We start from the raw sequence: 18,676 nt of genomic DNA, 5'->3' as shown, positions 1-18,676 counted from the left end.
ATCAGTAAAGACACTGGAGAGGGAAACAGGTACTTGGAAGTTATCCAATACATGTTAAGAAAATATATTTTAAAATGTTTTTCATATTTTATAAAAATGTGTGAGGTGATCGCATTTATATAACATTATATAACATACAAAGAAATGCACTGACAGGACAATCACCAAATTTCCAATGGTGGTGGGACCTCAGGTAGTTTTTACTTTCCCCCCTATTTCTATATATTATTTTTAACTTTTTATACTAAGAAAGTATAATTATATAGTAAAAAGTTAATATTGTGGACAAGAAAGAAAAAATATAAAATGTTAAAGTCATCTGGAAAAGAAGGAAAAACTAATTTATTCAGTAAGTACAACAAATTCTATGGAGGAGGAGAGAAAAGCAGCATTCAATGTCTGAGAAGCTGAGTGCAAAACAGCTTGGTGGATACCATAGTAAATAAAATTCAGCTCCTGCTTTCCAGAAAATCATAGTCTAGCAAAGGACACAGACTAATGCACAAATAAAAATGTGCTATTAATGCTAATCATACCATCATACTAATAATGGTAAAGGCTGCAGCTGTGACTGTCTCATGGGACAGTCATTTTCACTGCTTTCTAGTCTTTTCCTTTTATCCAGGATTTCTATGAGAGTTTTAAATTACCAAGTTAAAATATTTTGGTTGTCTTTTATTAATTTCCATTGTTGTTAGATTTTGCAGAATATGGCCTTAAAAATCTCTACTCTTAAAAAAAAAAGTACAATTTCCCATGTACTCAACTATATAATCAGTTTTTGTTAAGTGTTCCAAGGACAAATGAATAGCTAAGAGTTTGGATGTTTGCTACTCCAGGCTCTGAGTTCTTTTACACGTAGTAGCTCATTTCATCTTCACAACCAACTTCAGAGAGGATATTATCTCTAATTTATAGATGAGAAAACCCAGGCACAGAGAGATTAAGTAACTATTCCAAGGACACACAATCTACCAGTATGGTCTACTGTTCCAAGACTCCAACTTGGGCAGAACAGGATTGAAATATAGGCCATGCCATTTTGTGGCTGAGGACCATTGAGCAAATTCTTCCCAGGTTTGAGGCAACTTGGGAATTCTCCAGACCCAGGCCAGCCACCCACCAGCTAGCCATTGGAGAAGTCATTTAATCTCTCTGGGCCTCAGCCTCTTTGTCTGGGTGGCCATGCAGACATTACTGCCACCCTACAGGGTGCTGTGCTGATTCAGTCAGATCAGAAGGCACAGTTGGTTTTAATGGGCTATCTCCTGAACTGTGGGGTCAAAAATTTCACACAGATACCTCCTGAATTTATACCAGGGTGCACTATAATAAAAAGTATGTTATCTGGCCTTTGTCCCCAGATCCTTTCGCAGAGCTTCAAAAACTCTTGGGATTTCCTGAGTGATAGGAGTGTCTTTCATTATTCATAATGAGCCCCTTTGGACCATACCTGTCTAAGCTAATAGGGTGACTCGTTGCCAGCTCTGGGGCCTTGAGAGGGCTGCAAAATGGTGGCTGGTCACCAGAAAAACCAACCAATTTTCAGCCCCACCCCCCCACCTCTGGGTACGGGTGAGGGGCTAGAGAGTGCGTTCAGTCACATGACCAATGACTGATTCACCCATGCCTGTGTAATAGAGCCTCAATAAAGAACTCTGAATGAGGTTTGGAGAGCTTCCAGTTGGTAAACATATTAACGTGACTGGAAGGGTGATGCACCCTGACTCCGTGGGTCAGGGCACAGCTCCTGGGCTCAGGACTCTTCCGGACCTTGCTCCCCGGTGCATCTCTTCATCTAACTGTTCATTTGTAGCCTTTAAAATAAAAACGGTAATTATAAATATAGTGCTTTCTTGAGTTCCATTTGTCATTCAGGTGAATTATTGAACCTGAAGGTGGCGGTGGGGACCCCCAAATTTGTAGCCAAGTTGAACAGAGGTATGGGTAGTCTGGAGACCCAGGACTTGCGGTTGAATTCCTTAACCTGTGGGGTCTTCGCCAACTCAGGGTAGTTCATGTCAAAATTGAATTGAATTGTGTAACATCCAGTTGGTGTCAGAGAATTGGTATTGGACTGTAAAAAGTAAGAAGTTTTGGTCCCTTACTACTAATCCTTGGCATTTTCTGTCTCTTAGCTCTAGTCTGGTGGTTCAGAAACCCCAAGCTCCTGGCAGAATTGAGAGGTAGTATCATGGAGTTAGCTGAGCCTGAGCCTGGAGGGAGCAAATCCATGGCTGTTTGCCCACATATCCAGCCTTTGGAGAGCCCCACACATGATTCCATTGTCCGAATTAGGAATGATAATATCTACCACGGAGTGAGCAAAGTGATGCACCAAGTACTTCAAATAACCATACACCTACCATATGACCCAGCCCTTCCACTCCAGAGCGTTTACCCAAAAGAAGTGAAAGTATACATCCACAAAAAACATGTACATGAATGTTCATAGCAACTTTATTTGTAATAGTCCAAAGCTGGAAATAGCCCAAATGTGTACCAACAGGTGACAGCTAAACAAACTGTGGTACATCCATATGATGGAATACTACTTGGCAATAAAAGGAATGACTTAATACATGCAACAACATGGCTGAATCTCAAAGTAATGATGCTTAGTGAAAGAAGCCAGATAAAAAAGGAGTACATACCGTAGGATTCTATTTATATAAATTCTGAAAAATGCAAATTCATCTATAGGACAGAAAGCAGATCAGTGGTTACTTGGGGATAAGGCAGCAAGGAGGAGCAAGAGGGCGTGATTACAAAGAGGAAGCTTTTAGGGTGATGGAGATTTCGTTATCTTGATTGTGATAATGGTTTCATGGGTATGTATATGTGTGAAAGTTTTCAAGTAGTACATTTTTAATGTATGCAGTTTATTGGATGCTGGTACACCTCAATAAAGTTGTATTTTTAAAAGCAACAGAAGAAAGCAACTACGGAGAGGGTTCTGCCCATAGTTTGGCACCAAACATGGATTTCTTTATCTCCATCTGATTTCATCATCCAGGAAAGGATTATCTTGGCTTTTCTGTTTGTTTTTAAGCCATTATAGGGGTTTTTGAGTGATTATTTTAACATAGCTAAACCTACAAATTTAGTATTTGATACACACAAAAGGATGTGTGGAACTTCATGTGAGTTAGGAACTGAGCTATAAATTGAACACCCATGAGAACCAAGATATTACCAATACCTTTGCAAATTCCTGCAGTCCTTCCTTACCCCATTCCCACTCCCCTCACAGGAACCATCATTTTAAATTTTGTGCTTTTTCTTCCCCTGATCTCCTAATAGAATTTTTATCACATGTGCATAAATCACCAATTGATGGCTTTGTTTTGCTTGTTTTTGCTTTGTTTTGATCATACTGCATGTCATTTTTTTGCAATTTGGTGTTTTCATTCAGCATTACATCTGATTCATCTCTGTTGTTGCATCGTGTGTATTCTATTTCCAGTCCTCCTAACACCCTCCAGTTAGACTTAGGATATGGTGTACCTGGGGAGAACACAGCTCAGCAAGCTCACTCAGTCCAGGGGCCCAACTCTAGGGCCTCCTCTGCTCCATCATAACACGCTCATTCCTTCACCTAGAAACCATGACTGAGGGCTTTCTGTGCACCAGGCAGTGACCAGGTGCTGGACATGCCACAGTGGGCACAGCCAATCCCCTGCTATCCTAAAGTGCACATCCTGGTTTTCACCTCTCACTTTGACCCTCACTTGACTCAGTGCATGGGCCAGCTACCCCAACATCCTGGGGTGCCCATTCCTCTTCCACTTATCCACAGAATGGCTTAGAGAGGCTGATCTGATCCATCCCAGAGGCTGCTGCTCAGGGAAGGCAATGTGACAAGGAAAAGCACAGCCACCTCTGACCCAGCAATGCCACTTCCAGGAATTTAGCCTATAGGACACTTGAGTATGTACAGAGTGGCATTGTCGTAAGAATACTTACTACTACATCGTTTGTAACATCAAACTAGTAGAAACAACCGAAATTTCCATCAATAGGGATTTAATTACAGTTAATTAATGTTAGTTATCAGATACCCATACAGTGGAATACCACTAGCTATAAAACAACAAAGGGGAAGGCACTGATCATAGAAAGCTCTCTGGAACTGATTTTAAGGGTGAGATTAGAACAGTGTGGAATATGTTATCATGCATGTAAGAAACGAGGAAGAATAAAGCACACTGAACTGCTTAAATATGCATAAATACTTCCAGGAGGTTCATACGTAACTGGGACCTGGATGGGAGACTTTTCACTGTATCTTGTATTTTGTGTGTGTGTATCATGGCCAAGGGCTACCTATTAAAAAAACACATGGATAAAATAACAATTTTGGTTGTTCAGTGTATATTCCCTGGCTTCTTGGCCTTTCTTTGGATGGTGGCCAGCCTTTGCTGACAGCAAATATTTTATCAGAGGCCCCTGCTTTTCCCAGGTCCCCTACTTTGGCGCAACACATTCTGACCCCACTCCCCGACTCCCTTTACAGAGTGCTGGGGCAAGCTGCCACAAGGTGGCGCTGTCTGCCCTCCGCTGCTCTGTGAACTGAAAGTCAATCCTCCCTGAGTACCTGGGGTCAAGGGTTAAGGGTCTCTGCTGAGTGGGAGTTCACTTCCCCATTCCTGGCACTCCTCACTTAATCCTGCACCTCCACCAAGAAGTCTGGAAAAATAGACGTTAGGAATCATATCCCTGTCGCCAACCCCATCTGGCCCATCAAATTCCCACTAGGTGGGAGCAGACAAACCATTCCAACTTGGAAGTTCCTCTTATCTCCCTTTGGTTGTCATGGAGAACACGGGGGTGAGTGCCCAGTGCACAGGAGCTGTGTCTCTACTCCTGATCTGACTCCCTATTTCAGCCGAGAAACCACCCCGTCACTAAGTGTCAGGGCCCTGCTGGAGGGTGGACAACATGACAACCATGAGATGGCCCAGGGATCCCTGCCAGGAGCGCTAGGGACTGGGCTGCCATCTACCCACTGCCCACCCACTCATCGTTTCATTCATTTAACAAATATTTGCCAAAGGCCCACCAGGTGTAGAGTCTTAAAACACTTGCCTTGAATATTAGAAGGGAGGTTAATGAGGTCAAACAGGAGACCTGACCCTGGGCCTTTACTTAAGCTCCTCACCCAGAACCAGGGCCTTCCCTCCCTCTGCAGCCCTGGTCCTGCCTGTGCAGCTGACCCTTCCTTTAAGGCCAGCTGCCATTGTGCCTCCTTGGCCTCACCTGCCCAAAGACTCTGGTCAAGAACAGCCTGGCCAGTGCCTGGGGCAGCAAGGGGCTCCCTGGACTCAGGGTACAGAGCCCTCTAAGAGGGAACCATGGGAAGATGACAATGCCAAGCACCAGGCTAGCAGTGGATGAGTGGATGTGCTCTCGAGATGCAGGCTCCAACAAGAAGGCCCGCCCCCCTCGCTGGGGGCTGGTCTACATTTTGGTAGGGACCTCTCTGTGAGCCCAGTGGTTGGCTCTGAGGAAGCCCTCTGGGAATCCTTGTTAAACAGACATAGGCAGCTAGTCTTTTCAGAGTCTAGCCTGATCACACCCACGTTCCGTAGTCCTAGCCTTAGATAGCAACTGATACCTAGGCAGCAGGTAGGAGGCAGGGAGGCAGCCCCAGGCCTGGATGGGGGATATAGGTTGTGGCAGGCTGTCTCCAAAAGCTGCAGCTTCCCTGGGGCTGGGTGGAGCAGCCCTTGGCCAGCCCCTCCTAGGCCCTTCCATCAGCCACCTGGTGAGATCCTATATGGGGCAGGGATGCCCTGGATGAATCCCTTTGTTCAGCTCCCCCTACCACCACCACATGACTCCTTGGCCACAAAAGAGGCCTCAGACTGCAAAGCTGAGGGCTCATTCTGAGCAGCAAAGCCCAGAAAGACACAGGCCTCCCCATCACCTCTACCACCAGAACACTGGTGAGCCCCCTCCTTCCATAGTATATCCATAGCACCTGGTGCCACAGAACCACATGCTGGAGGGAGAGATGGAGGGAGAAGGGGCAGTGGGTTCAGCTCCTTCAGACCCAGAGGGACCAGTGGTGTAAAATCAAACCAGCTTTAATACCAATATAGTCTCTCTTTTAAATACTATGTTCCCCAGGACAGAGCGCAGGGGCAGGCTCTTAGCAGGAAGGGTGGAAAGGAAATGTGGAACAAAATGGAATGGATAGCCCGGGACCCACCCCATCCCTGCCCAGGGCCCCTGTCACAGGGCACTGGGGACTGGGCTGCCCGCAGGGGAGGGGAGGGGACAGCAGCTTCCTCTGGTGCAATCACAGAGGTGTGGGATAGGCTTCCCACCCCTCCCCAGCCCCAAAACTCTTCTCAGGATTATTTCTGCCCTTTAGACCAGCAGAGCCGGTGGGGCACCTGGCTCCTCTGATCTGGGAGGGGCCCCTCTGCCTAAAAGAACTGCCGCTAAGGCACAGGGCAGGTGGGGGGCACCACTGGCCAGGCCAGCCCACTCGCTCAGTAACTGCTCTGATGGCCCATGAGAATGTAGAGGTTGCTGTGAGCCCCCGGTTTGTCGGTGGGAACGCTCTCAAGGATGATGTCTCTGCAGGGGAGAGAGAAGCGGAGGTGAGCCAGGCGGGAAGACACTTGGGCACGTCCATCTGGCCTTGGGGGCATTTTAAGGGGAGGCCAGAGCACCACATCCTACCTGTGGGCCCCAAGCACCCGGAAGATCCTCGTCTTGTCTGTGATCTCCTGGGTCACCTGGGAAGAAAAGGGGCGCTGAGGCCACCCCAGAGCATCCTCTCCTAAAAGGTGGGGACAGCTGGGTGGGGGGCCACCTGGTTCCTGAGTCCCACTCACCTCGTTGGTGTCTAGGCTGCGGCCTTGCATCCCATGTCTCCAGAAAGCCAGCACGCTGTCCTGCAGACACACTAGGAGGGACCAGGCTACCATCAGCCCTGCGCCTGCCCTGAGGACACTGGCTCCTCCAGCTTCGCCCTGGCCCCAGGTCTGGGCCACAGATCGAGAGGGGCTGGGGGACCTGTCTCCGTGTCCCGCTGCTGGCTCCAGGGCTACATCATGCGCTCCAGGCCAGGGATACTCCCCCCACCCACCTCGGCCTGGTTCACTCACCCACAGTCTCAATGGGGAACTCAAAGGTCAACACAGGCGCCAGTGTGGCCGTGGGCTCGCCCAGCAGGTTAACAATCCTCACGCAGCCTGCATAGTGGGAGGTCTGGTGGGTGGGGATGTGGTGGCTCCCTTCCGGGGAGGCAGACTCACCTGGCTTCCCTTACCACCCACTTCTGCTACCCCAGCCCTGATCCCAGGAATACTCACGGTCAAAGCAGACTAGGACTGTGTCCCTGTCCACCTGGATCACCTGCTGGGCTGAGCCTGGGAGCCCCTCTGCAGGCAGAGAAGGGAGACATGGCCTGGTTGAGCCACCAGCCCCACTTGGCTCCAAGAAGAAGACATCAGGGGTGTGGTACAAACAGTCATCACCACAAGCGCATCTCATGACAGCCCAATGGGGTCAGGACACCTAATTTCACTGCGCAGCTGGGGCACTGAGGCTCACAGGGAGCAGGGGTGAGGTCTGGGGAGCCATGGGAGGGCAGGGGCTCCGGAGTCAGAAGAGCCAGGCTTACTGACTGTCACTGTGTGACCTCGCATCTCTGAGCCTCAGTTTCATTTGTAACCCAGGATGCCTACCTTGCAGGCCGTTCTGAGGATCAAGAAGGAAATCCCATGAGACCCCTGGCTTGGGGTCTAGGCTGCCGCAGGGCCTTGGTCCAGGGCACCTGCCCTTTCCTTAACCCACTGCCACTCACTCCACTCCCCTGAGCTGTCCCAGCACCCAGTGTCCTGCTTCCTTGCTCAGAATGGAGGCCTCTGGTGCCCACCTTCCCCGGTTTGGCTCTGTCCCTATAGCCCCTGCATTGCTGGTCAGGTTTTCTTAGCTGCTGAGCACTTAGGTCTAATGAAATCCTTTATGGAGAGACCCAGCTAAAGGGAGGCTGGGAGCTTCAGGTCCCCAAGGTCTCCATACCTTCCCTCTATATATAACTAACACACACACACACACACACACACACACACACACACACACACACACACACACACACACACACACCCCCGCCTGGCCCTCCAGCTCACCAGGTGGTATGAGGACATCTGGCGTCAGGCCGGCCTCCAGGGGCAGGACATGGAACAGGACGCGGCAGCCGGGCCCCTCGGGACTCTCAGCCCCCACGCACACTTGTGGTAGCTCCTTCCCATCCAGCACCAGTGGCTCCAGCATCCCTGCTGGGCTAGGCAAAGGGCTGGAGAAGTTCTGGGGGCAGGAGGGTTGCTCAGGTCTCTATTTCTCCCCTCAGGCTCCCAGCCACCCACCTCAGGGACCCCCCGACCCGCACCGCACCTTCAGCAGCAGGAACTTCTGCAGTGGCTCGTACCACTGCAGCAGGAGCAGGCTGGCAGGCAGTGCGGCCAACAGGAAGGTGCTGCCGGTGTGGGGGTTCCGCACTGTGAGAGAGGCAGGCGGTAGGCTTCAAGCTGTGCCCACACCCACCCCACCCTTCTCCTCCCCACCCTGGCCCGCCCTGCCCAGCTCTTACCCACACGACACTGCAGGCAGCCTTTGGTGTCGGGAATCTTGGTGGACAGGGCAAAGCGCCTGCAGGGATGACAATCAGGGCACGTGTCATGGGTGCCATGATGGGCAAGGCCCCGAAGAGTCCTAAGAAGTGGGTACTAACACCTTCCCCACCTTCCAGGTGACAGACTGAGGCTCAGAGAGGCAAAGCCACTTGCGAGAGTAACTGTGAAGCTGCAAAGCGCACAGGATTGAAGCCGGGCCTCGGACTCCAGTCCCCACCTTTCCAGCCTGGAGCATCCAGGCCAGTCCAGGGGTTTGGTTCACAGAATTATCTCTCACTGTGCAATTTTAGACAAGTCACTTAACCCCTCTGTGCCTCAACTTCCTCATCTGTAGGCCGGGGATAACCGTGGTGTTCACCTCACAGGGTCACAGTGAGGACTGAGTTAAATCAGGGGAAGGGCTAACAGCAGAGCCCGACACTGCAGGTGCCCTCACACAAGGTTAGCTTTTATCATCCCATACTGTTACTTTCCCACTTATTCTCAGTCATTTTGAAAATCCTCTTTAGGCAAAGGCAAGGTATAAACAAAGAAATGGTGAAGAAACGAGGGCATGGGAGTACCGGGAGCCAAGGCAGGCTAGTGCTCCCCCGGCCGTCAGATTGCTCCCAGCGGGTCCCCACCCCACACACCGCAGTCACAGATGGGCAGGCCGGCCCCAGGAGGTGAAGACTCTCGAGAAAACGGCAAACAGCCTGCCCTCAGCTGCAGGCTGTACCTCATGGGCCCGTGGGTGGCTCACCTTGGTGATGGGGAGAAGTGGGGTCCTTGCTTTGGTTACTGACTGTTCCCCAAACACCTAGGGGACCTTCAGAGCCTGTTTCTTCCTCTGGGGAACAGGGCTACATGTCAGCAGCCCTGCCAACTCCTCCCAATGACCCAGGCCCTGTCTGCACCCTCTGCCAAGACGTGGGCCCCACCAAGAAAGCCAACACCTCTCTCTCTTTCCCCACCTGTCCTCACCCTTCTCTTTCCCCTTGTTCCTTCCCTGGCCTTCGGATGGGATCGAGGAAGATAGTTTGTGTTTTTTCTCCCTCCAACAACTAGAGATCTCTGCTTTTCACATTCGAAGCGGACACTATGACTCTGATTTCCCAAACACATGCCCAAAGCTGCCTGTGACAGGGGCTCTACTAAGGGGTCTGTTTCCTACAGGTCCTGAGCCAAAGCAGAGGTTGGCTCGGGACTGAGGTCAGGAAGCCCCAAGGCCACGGGGCTCCCGATGTGGTCCTTGAGAGGCCCACTGCACCACGGGCCTGGGCCCTTCATCACCCCAGCTGGTGTAGCCACAGCCTGGCCTCCCCTGCCCTCCCCACCGGCTTACACCACCCACCTGGCCACAAATGATAGACATCTAAGCCCACAGCACCCCCCCAAGGGCTGGGGCCCCACTTGCACATTTCAAACTCCATGTGACAACACTGAACTCTGCTCCACCCATGGCTGATGACAGCTCCATCCTTCCCGTTCCCCAGGCCAAAACCTCGGAGTCATCCTTGACTCCTCTTTCTCTCCCATCCACCCATTGTCAGGAAATCCTGTTGGTTCAACTTTCAAAATAAAACTGGAGTCTGACCGCTTTTCACCCACTTCACTGCTACCCTGATCCAAGCCACCAGCACATCCCACCTGATGGTGCAACAGCCCCCGGACAGGTCTCTGCTTCCACGTGCATCCCCTCCAGTCTACTCCCAGCACACCGGCCACAGGGACCCGTGAAAACTCAGTCCACACTACTCCTCTGCAGCGGCCCTCAGGCTGCTCTGAGTCAGAGGCCAAGACCCCACTGTGGCTACAGGGCCCTCCCAGACCAGCTCCCTCTCACTCCATCAGCCTGGCCACTCCAGCCTCCCTGCTGCTCCTCATACCCACAGGCCCCACAGGCAGGCCCATTCCAGCCCCCAGGGCCTTTGCAGGAGGCATCCCTTCCCCAATCCCCCTCCCTCAGCCATCCTCCGGGCTCACTGCTTCACCCCCCTCTCTGAGTCTTTGCTCAAACGGCACCTTCTCAGCCAGGTTCTTCCTGACCCTCCCTGTTTGAAACCACCTCCTGACTCTTCTCTTTTCCACAGAGCGCTTTCCCCTCTGCATCAATGCAGAACAGACTCCTTTCTCATGTTGTTGTCTCTTCACAGGGGAGTCTGGGGAATCTAAGGATCTCTTAGGTCCCAGCTGTATCTCACACAGCAAGACCCTGCCTTGGCGCATACTAGCTGCTGAGGAGATAACCTGCTGAGGGACTGAGCGAGGGACTCCACCTTGGATGTCCCCCTGCTCCAGGCACTAGGCACCTCATAAATGCACGACATAATCTGCTCCTATGGGGGTCTCCCTTAGCCTCGCTCTGATTAGTCCCCAAGTCCTGTCAAGCCCACTTCCTAAATGTCACTCAAGTCCATCCAATTTCCACCATCCTACATCCTCTGAGGTCACTACAATGGCCTCCTTTCCAGGTGCCCTCTCGTCAGCCTCCTCCTCCAATTCATCCTTCTCACTGTCACCACAGCGGCCAGCAGACACTCCTGTTTTCACCTGTCCAGACAAGCCCCAGCTTCCATCCAGCTCCAGGAGAGGGCATATGACCCAAGCCTGGCCCCCTGAGACCCTCATCCCCTGGCCACAGTGACTGGCTGAGGGGTGGGCATGGACCTGAGCTAGGCCAATTCTGGCCCCCAGAACTTTGTGGGAATCACTTGGAAAGAGAGGTTCCATGGTTCTAAGAGGTCATTAGCCTGTGGAACACTGGCCTAGAACTGCAGGCAGCCACCACTGGACAGGAAAGCCTGCGTGAGAACAAAGGTGACAAGAGGAGAGCAGAGCCAAGAGATGCAGGAAGATGCCTGAGGATGCCACTTAAGCCTGGATCCAGGTGGGCCTGCAGCTGACCCTACTCCTACACAAGCCATTAAACTCCCATTTGTGCTTAAACTAGTGAGTTGAATCACCTGCAACAGGAAAAATCCTGATTGACATACAGAGAAATCCTTCTAAGATGCTCCCAGTGCCACTGCCAGTAGGACCAAGCCCAGCTCCTGGGCCTGGCATCAGAGGAAGGGCTCTGCCACCTGTGCAGGTTGCTCTTGGGCCATTCCCTGCGCCCTCTTCAGGCCAAATACCTTACAGTCCCCAGATCGCCTGGGAGCATTCACACTAGTTCTTCCCTCTGCTAGAAGGCTGTTCCCTAACTCATCTGCCTGGAAGACCCCTACACATTGTCAAACTCCACGAGGACTCCCCACCCCTCCCAGCACCCCCTCTAGCTCACCCCAGTCCCAGGTGCTGATTGTCATGGACTCATTTGGGTTTTTTTAATTATTCTTTTTAAAATTTTTAATCAGTCTTTTAATTTTTTTATTAAAAAAATTTTTTTGGAGGAAGAAAATTAGGCTTATTGATTAATTTATTTTAATAGAGGTACTGGGGATTGAACCCAGAACCTCGTGCATGCTCAGCACACACCCTACCCCTGAACTCCACCCTCCCGGGACTCATTTGATTTGTTGTCCCCAAGCCAGCCTCAGACCAGGCACACAGTCAGTCCTCAGGAAACAACAGCCCTACAGCCTACCCACTGCAGCTCCCACAGCTTGCCATGTACTTTCACATCCACTATCTCCTTCCCTCCCGATGGGCCTGGGGGCAGGGGGAGCAGAGGCTACCAACTGGATTGACAGATGAGGAAACCCAGCCTCAGAGAGGCCAAGCGACATATCTAACTAAGATCACAACAGCCTCAGTACCTGGCAAGGCCACATTCCAGCCCCAGCTCTGCCCCTGTGCCTCCCCCACCTCCCCCATCCCTGCAGGGCCAGGCTCCCAGGTCGCTGACCTGGGGATGATGCGCTGGGTGAGGCGGTTGGTGGGGATGGAGAGGGGGACCTGTTGCTGTAGTCTCCGCTGCTCAAACAGGCCTGGGAGGTCATGGGCCCAGATATTTGTGGATATCCCTGTCGGGGGAGTGGAGGAAAGAGGGGCTCAGAGAGCATCAGAGGGCAGGGCACAGGCCCCACCCCCTGCCTGCCCGCAACAGGTACCTGAGAGTGACAGCAGCACGTTGTTGACACAGTAGAGCCAGGTGCAGCGGTGAGAAATCAGCTGGAGGCCACAGGGCAGCAGGTGGACAGGGGTCAGCACCCAGGTCCCCCAGGGTCCTCTGCACCCCCCCTCAGCCAGCTGGGCTCACCTTCTCCAGTGTATCCTCATGCAGTTCATGCAGGTTGAGGGTATAGATGCCTTCATCAGCCCCCACCACCAGGAACTGGTCTGCAGGTTTGGGTATGGGGTCAGACAGAGCTGAGTCACGTCCCCTGGCCCAGGCTGGGGGTTCCTCCTCCCTGCCCCTGGCCTACCCCTGGTGACAGGGTGAATCCAGGTGACAGCTGCATGGATCTGCAGGGGGCAGCCATTGAAGACCTTGGAGAAGCAGGCGCCCATCTGGAGAGGAGGCAAGAGGCCAGTGAGAAAGCATGGGGGCGGGGCAGCAGGCAAGGGCCAGCTGGGTGGCTGAGTTATGGGGCAAACACTTACATGCACCTTGGGGGTCGGGGGGAGCCCATGGCAGGATGATCTCTGGGAGGGAGGGAAGAAGTCAGGGCCAAGATGACACCCCTAGCCTCCCATCTCCCCAACCCCCTCTATAGCACCCCCTCACCTCCTGATCTTCCCGGTGCTTCATGGTGGCCCAGGCAGTGGGGAGTAGTGGGGGGCTGTCAGGGCCTGGGAGAGGTGGGGGTGGGGTTCCTGCGGGCACAGACCTGCTGTAAATTCCCAGACCCCAGACCACCCCCTGGGCCTGCCTCCTGGTCCCCCAAGCCTGGGACTCACCTGGGAGGCTGGATTGGAGGTCCTCAGCTGGAGGCTCAGTGGGGGATGACCCCAAGAACGGGGCCCTCTTGATGGTTCCTATGGTGTCATCTGGGGAATCTAGCTCCTGGCAGGAGGGTCAGGGGACCCAGCCCAGCTGTTAGCAGGTCACCTTGTAACCTACTCCCACCCTAACTGTACCCTTTATGGCACTGCCCCCCATCCCCTGCTCTAGCCTCCCTCTTCTCTGTACCTGGAGTTCCAAGGCTGGCCGGATGGTCAGGCTCCTGTAGGGGACAAATCAGAGGGAAACGAGGTGTGAGATGTGACTGGGACCCAGGGCCAGCCACCCTACCTCTCCTCTGAGCCGGCCTCTCACCTTTCCTCCAGGGCCTCCTGGACTGACTGCAGCAGGCTCCTGGGCAGAGCAGGGAAGGGGTCAGAAGTCAGCCTCTCCTCCTGCCCCCGCCCTTCCCCTGCAGCTTCCCTCTCCCTCACTCACCCACTCAGCTCCTCCTTTCCCAGCAGCGTCCACTCCTCCTCCCACTGTGGGGAAACCGAGTCAGAAAGACCGGGAGAGGGGCAGAGAGACAGACAGGCTATGTGGGAGGGCGCTGGAGAGATTGGGAAGAGAAAGACGGCAGACAGATAGACAAACGGAAAGTGAGATGGTAACAGGCAAGAGAATAATGAGCGAGCAAGAGAAACAAGAGGCAAAGAAATTGTGAAAGAGAGACAAACAAACAGAAAAAGAACAAGACAGATAGTGAGAGAGAAAGCAGAGACCAAGGCTGTGGGGGCGAAGAGAGACGCTGATAACCAGAGAGCAGAGATGGTGAGTCAGGGAGGAACGTGCAGAACGGAGGGGTGCTCCCAGGGTGTGACAGGCTCACGTTTTAGAAAGCACGGTCACCCTGCCACCCACAGCTGACTGTCCAAAAAAAAAGAACTGGCCCCAGGAAGGAGCCCTCAGCCTTCCATGTCCCTAGGCGGATGGGCCTGCGTGGACAGCTTTCCCAGGCCCGGGGGCCAGGCTGCTGCTGCTTCAGGACTCCTGGATTTGAGGTGCTCGGCCGCCCACAGCTCCTTAACCCAGCCCTGCACATTACCCAGCCCACAGCCAGCCCCTCACCGGCTCATTCAGGGGGTCTGTTTCCTTCCTGCGTGGGGCACCGAATTTCACCTGGTGAACTAAGGGGCCCGAACACAGGGGTTAGGGGGCCAGTCTCAGGACTGACCCCTAAACTCACAACAAATCCACACACACAGCCCTTCTCAATCCATACTCACAGTCCCCACCACATCCACACACAGCCCCCCAATCCATACACAGCCCCCAATCAAATCCACATACACAGCCTCCCAATCCATACATATAGCCCCCCGAATCCAAACACAGCCCTCCTAGTCCACACATCCCCTGCCCCCCACCAACTCCACACATGGTTCCCACCAGCAGACTCACACTGGATCTCCGAGGGTGTCCTTTCAGCTGGGCCGTGCTGCCCCCGGGAGTGAATAGTGTCAGGGAACATGTCATAAGTCTACAAGAGAACACAGACAGTGGACACACGCCCCGTGCGCGCCTCACACCAGGTATTCCTTGAGGTGCTTTACACACACTGATACGTCTATTTTCACGACAATGCTCTGAGATTAGTTTGACAGATTAAGTGACACCCTCATTTCACAGATGAGAAAACCAGCACAGAGAGGCAAGTAACTTGCCAAAGATCACAGAGAAAGTAGAAGACAGCTTAGCTAATGTCACGGTCATGCTGTGCCAAGGGCAGGAACCAGTCACAGTGGGGCTATAAGGAGGCAAACCCACCCAGGGAAGATTGCTAGTGGATGGGCTCAACCGAGCACCCTGTGCTGGAAATTCATAAGTTAAAGGGACCTACATCACCGTTGCACTCCTTACAACCACGCCAGGCCAAGACCCAGTCCCCAGCTGCCCTCTCTTACCTCCAGGTCACAGTCTTCCGGGGAGGGGGTTCCTAGGTGGGTGTCATTGGCCTTGTCCAACAGCTGTGTGAGGAGAGCCCGAGGGAGCTGCTGGGTAGTGAAGGGGTGCTGGAGGATGGAGAGGGGTACAGGTTGGTCCCTGGCCTCCAGGTCCCTGCTTTTGTGCATCGAGCCCCCTGCCCCATCCCCTGCCTCCCACCTGCAGAAGCTTCTCTGCTGTTGGCCTCTTCTTGGGGTTCTTGGTCAAGGCAAGCTTGAGGAAGTGATGGAAATTCTGGGTCCTAGTGGGCATAAGAGCCCCGCCCCCAGGCTCAGGTTAGCCCGTGGGCAGGGCATCCTGCCAGCTGCCCCCTGCCACCACTCCAGATGAGTCTGCTGGACCCGCCCAGGAAGGAGCCAGCCTAAGGCCAAGTGCAGCTGGCCTGAGCAACACTGCTGTTGCGACATGGCAGCACCTCCATCATTAACCATCTGCCCCTCTTCCCTGTTCACACCGGGTCACCGGCCCAGGCCCCTCCCACAGATGGTCTGTGGAGGCCCAGGGAGGACAGGGCCCTTGAGGCTGCACCCTGGGAGTTGGCAAGAGGCTCCTCCGCCCCTAGGGAGCTTGGCTAAAAAGGGGGCCCCAGCAGGGGATATGGTGTGGACCCTCACCAGCGAGTCTTGTCTCTCAGCTTCGGCGGCTGGAAGCTGCTCTTTGACATGAGCATCAAGGCCCTGTGGAGACCACAAGGTCAGGGGTTGGGCAAGGGTCAGCAGAGCCCTCGGGGTCAGGACAGGGGCAAGTGTTCAGCTGACCTCATGGGGTGCAGGTGGAAGAGAGGAGGCTGCAGCTCGCCCAGCTCGATGGCAGTGATGCCCAGGGCCCAGACATCACACAGCTCGTTGTAGCCACCTTTGCGCTCCACAGCAGCCACCTCTGGGGCCATCCTAGAGGTGGGGTCACAGATGAGATGACCAGGTGCCCTACTGCGGCCCCCACCCCATTAGCCAGAGGTGCAGCCTCACCAGTATGGAGTCCCAATGAAAGACCTCCTCTTAGCCACAGATGCCGTCAGCTCGCCTGACACCCCAAAGTCAGCTGCAAGGAGAAAGACCTGCTCTCACCCAACCTCTGGCTGCCACTCCCCCCCAACCTCCAGGGCTCAGGCTCAGGATGCACCTGGCGTGGCTCAGGCAGCAGGAGGCCCAGGTTCAGTTACAACTGCTACAGGCACAAGGTAAACCCAGGTCCCCTCCTGGGAGGGGTCAACCACCGTCTGTCTATCCCTGACCCAGTGTCTGGTCCCATGTTAGACTCCATACAGACCCAACCACATCTGACTTCTAGCAGGAAGGGAGAACTGTTCCACTTTCTAAATGGGGAAACTGAGGCTCAAGTGGTGAAATGACTTGCCCAAGAACAAGGAGCCCCTGAATGCAGGCTCTAAGACTCCAGCAGCTCCCACAGAACCCTCACCCTGATTGTGTCCCCAGGGTACTGACCCAGCTTGACATCTCCCTGGAGGGTGAGGAGAAGGTTGGCTCCCTGTGGGAATGGAGGAGAGAGAATCCCGTCTGGTGCCCCCAAGAGCCTCCTCCTCCCTCCCACAATGCTCTTGGCCAGAACCCTACCTTGATGTCTCGGTGGATCTTCCCCTGAGAATGCAAGTGGTGCAGCCCCTGGAGGCAAAGAGGAGCCCCTGAGAGCAGCTACCCAGCACCATCCCACCTCTCCTGAACCCCCTCTCAGGACTGGGGCCCCCCACCCAAGCCGCTTCCTCCTCCCCTCTCCCCAAACAGGAAGTTACTGAGCCAAGAGGGAAATGGGCTGCTTCCGGCAACAGGGCTGGGGCCCCTTCCCCCCAGGACCCACAGCCCCTCAGGCCAGCTCTGCCAGAGGAACTCCACCCTCCACCCCCTCCAACATACACACACTGGCCAACTGGGCTCCCTGCCCTGCTCCTGGGGATTAGGGGTGTGAGTGGCCTAATGGGCCCAGCTACCTTCAGTGCCTCTCGGCAGACGTAGGCAATCTGCCGTTCCTCCAGGGGCCCAGTGGCTGAAATGGAAGGGGTTAAGGGCTGGCCTGCGGGTCAGAGAGATATGCTGACCCTCCCAGGCTTCACCCTGTGTAGGGGAAGCAGCAGGCACTGCTAGGTGAAAGGACAGTTGACCACATCCCCTCCGAACATAGGCTGGGATATAGAGCCCAGAAAAGAACAGCATTTCTCTCAAGGTCACACAGCCACTGAGGAGTGAAGAGGGGCCCAAGTCCAGGGCCTCAGGTCTCCCTTCCTGCCCTGTGTTGGGGTGCGGGATGGGAAGAAGGCTGTGGCCCGCTGGGGCCTGGGATCCCGGTCCTCACCGTGGTAAATCTCCTGCAGGGACCCCCCTCCGCAGAACTCCATGCAGATCCACAAGCGGTCATTCCTGGGGTGACACAGAGCTGGGGTGGGCACATGGCAGGGCCACGTGGGGGCTGCCTGGGGGCAGGCAAGGGGATAAAGCAGCCTCACCTAAGGTAGCTGCCAATGTAGGCCACCACATTGGGGTGGCGGCACTCACGCAGGATGGTGATTTCCTGCTGGAGGGAGCTGATGTCGTCCCCTGGGAAACACAGGACATCGTGAAGGAGGCCGTACAGGGGTCGCCCTAACTCAATGCCCTCATCTGCAAAATGGGCACAGAATGTCTCCTCTCTCCAGGCCAGACAGGTAGGTGCCAGCCCACAGTACTTCCGGGGCTTGCCAGTCAGGGGGTCTCGGAAATGTCAACTCTCCGCCCCTCACACCGCGCCGCGCGACGCTTCGTCCTCCCTCTAGCTCTGAGGCCCTGGCCCCGGGCCCTCACCTGGGTCTAGCTTGACTATCTTGACCGCCGCCAGTTCGGACGTGACGGTGTCGCGAGCCTGCAGGGGCGGAGGGGGTGAAGCGGGATGAGGCGGGGGCGGGGCTGGGGGCCGGATCCCGCCGCAGAGCGCGCACCCTCCTCGCCTCTCTCCCGCCCGTCCGGCTGCCCGGCGCACCTTGTAGACGTCGCCATAGGTCCCGGCCCCCACGCGCTGCAGCAGTTCGAAGCGGTCCCGCGGATCCTGCAGCGACACGTCCCGCAGCAGCGCCATGGCCCGGCGCCGGGCGGGAGCAAGCTGCGGAGCCGGCGCGGGGCGGCGCGGGGCGGGGCGGGGCGGGACCGCCGGTGGCTCCAAGGCCGCGGGGCGGGGCCGGGCCGGGGCGGGGCAAAGCCGGGGATGCCCCGCCACCCAACCGGGAGGA

The 18,676-nt window shown here is 54.6% G+C and overlaps 1 protein-coding gene across 2 annotated transcripts; it reads right to left on the bottom strand.

Annotated features, from left to right (window-relative positions):
* Positions 1-6,073: 6,073 nt before the first annotated feature.
* MAP4K2 (mitogen-activated protein kinase kinase kinase kinase 2) lies at positions 6,074-18,593 on the bottom strand. 2 transcript variants are annotated; one of them, XM_074371783.1, is made up of 32 exons: positions 18,430-18,593; positions 18,255-18,312; positions 17,921-18,074; positions 17,770-17,834; positions 17,408-17,463; positions 17,037-17,084; positions 16,908-16,950; positions 16,431-16,503; positions 16,221-16,352; positions 16,077-16,139; positions 15,622-15,703; positions 15,423-15,530; positions 14,920-14,998; positions 14,587-14,645; positions 13,957-14,000; positions 13,834-13,872; positions 13,708-13,741; positions 13,476-13,581; positions 13,303-13,391; positions 13,179-13,220; positions 13,001-13,085; positions 12,835-12,914; positions 12,686-12,746; positions 12,481-12,598; positions 8,609-8,667; positions 8,413-8,516; positions 8,148-8,325; positions 7,329-7,397; positions 7,122-7,208; positions 6,849-6,919; positions 6,694-6,749; positions 6,074-6,588 (listed from the first exon to the last, which is right to left on the bottom strand). In XM_074371783.1, the coding sequence occupies exons 1-32, from the start codon at positions 18,523-18,525 to the stop codon at positions 6,501-6,503; spliced, it is 2,526 nt and encodes an 841-aa protein (XP_074227884.1). In that variant the 5' UTR covers positions 18,526-18,593; the 3' UTR covers positions 6,074-6,500. The 2 variants fall into 2 exon arrangements, with proteins under 2 accessions (XP_074227884.1, XP_074227885.1); XM_074371784.1 differs by having other exon boundaries at positions 17,921-18,011; positions 18,430-18,592.
* Positions 18,594-18,676: the final 83 nt, after the last annotated feature.

The sequence above is a fragment of the Camelus bactrianus genome, chromosome 10, assembly GCF_048773025.1.
Source record: "Camelus bactrianus isolate YW-2024 breed Bactrian camel chromosome 10, ASM4877302v1, whole genome shotgun sequence".
Taxonomy (NCBI): Eukaryota; Metazoa; Chordata; class Mammalia; order Artiodactyla; family Camelidae; genus Camelus; species Camelus bactrianus.
The sequence above is the reverse complement of the archived record's forward strand: the minus strand, read 5'-3'. Positions and strand labels throughout refer to the sequence as shown.

Bases quoted from the DNA above. Each gene is read 5' to 3' on its own strand.
- MAP4K2 (XM_074371783.1), bottom strand. From the start codon at position 18,525: ATGGCGCTGCTGCGGGACGTGTCGCTGCAGGATCCGCGGGACCGCTTC. The intron at 13,742-13,833 runs GTGAGAGGCCGG...TGTCCCCTACAG, and splicing joins CAGGAGGCCCTGGAGGAAAG to GAGCCTGACCATCCGGCCAG. The intron at 6,750-6,848 runs GTGAGTGGGACT...TTTTCTTCCCAG, and splicing joins GCAGCCTAGACACCAACGAG to GTGACCCAGGAGATCACAGA.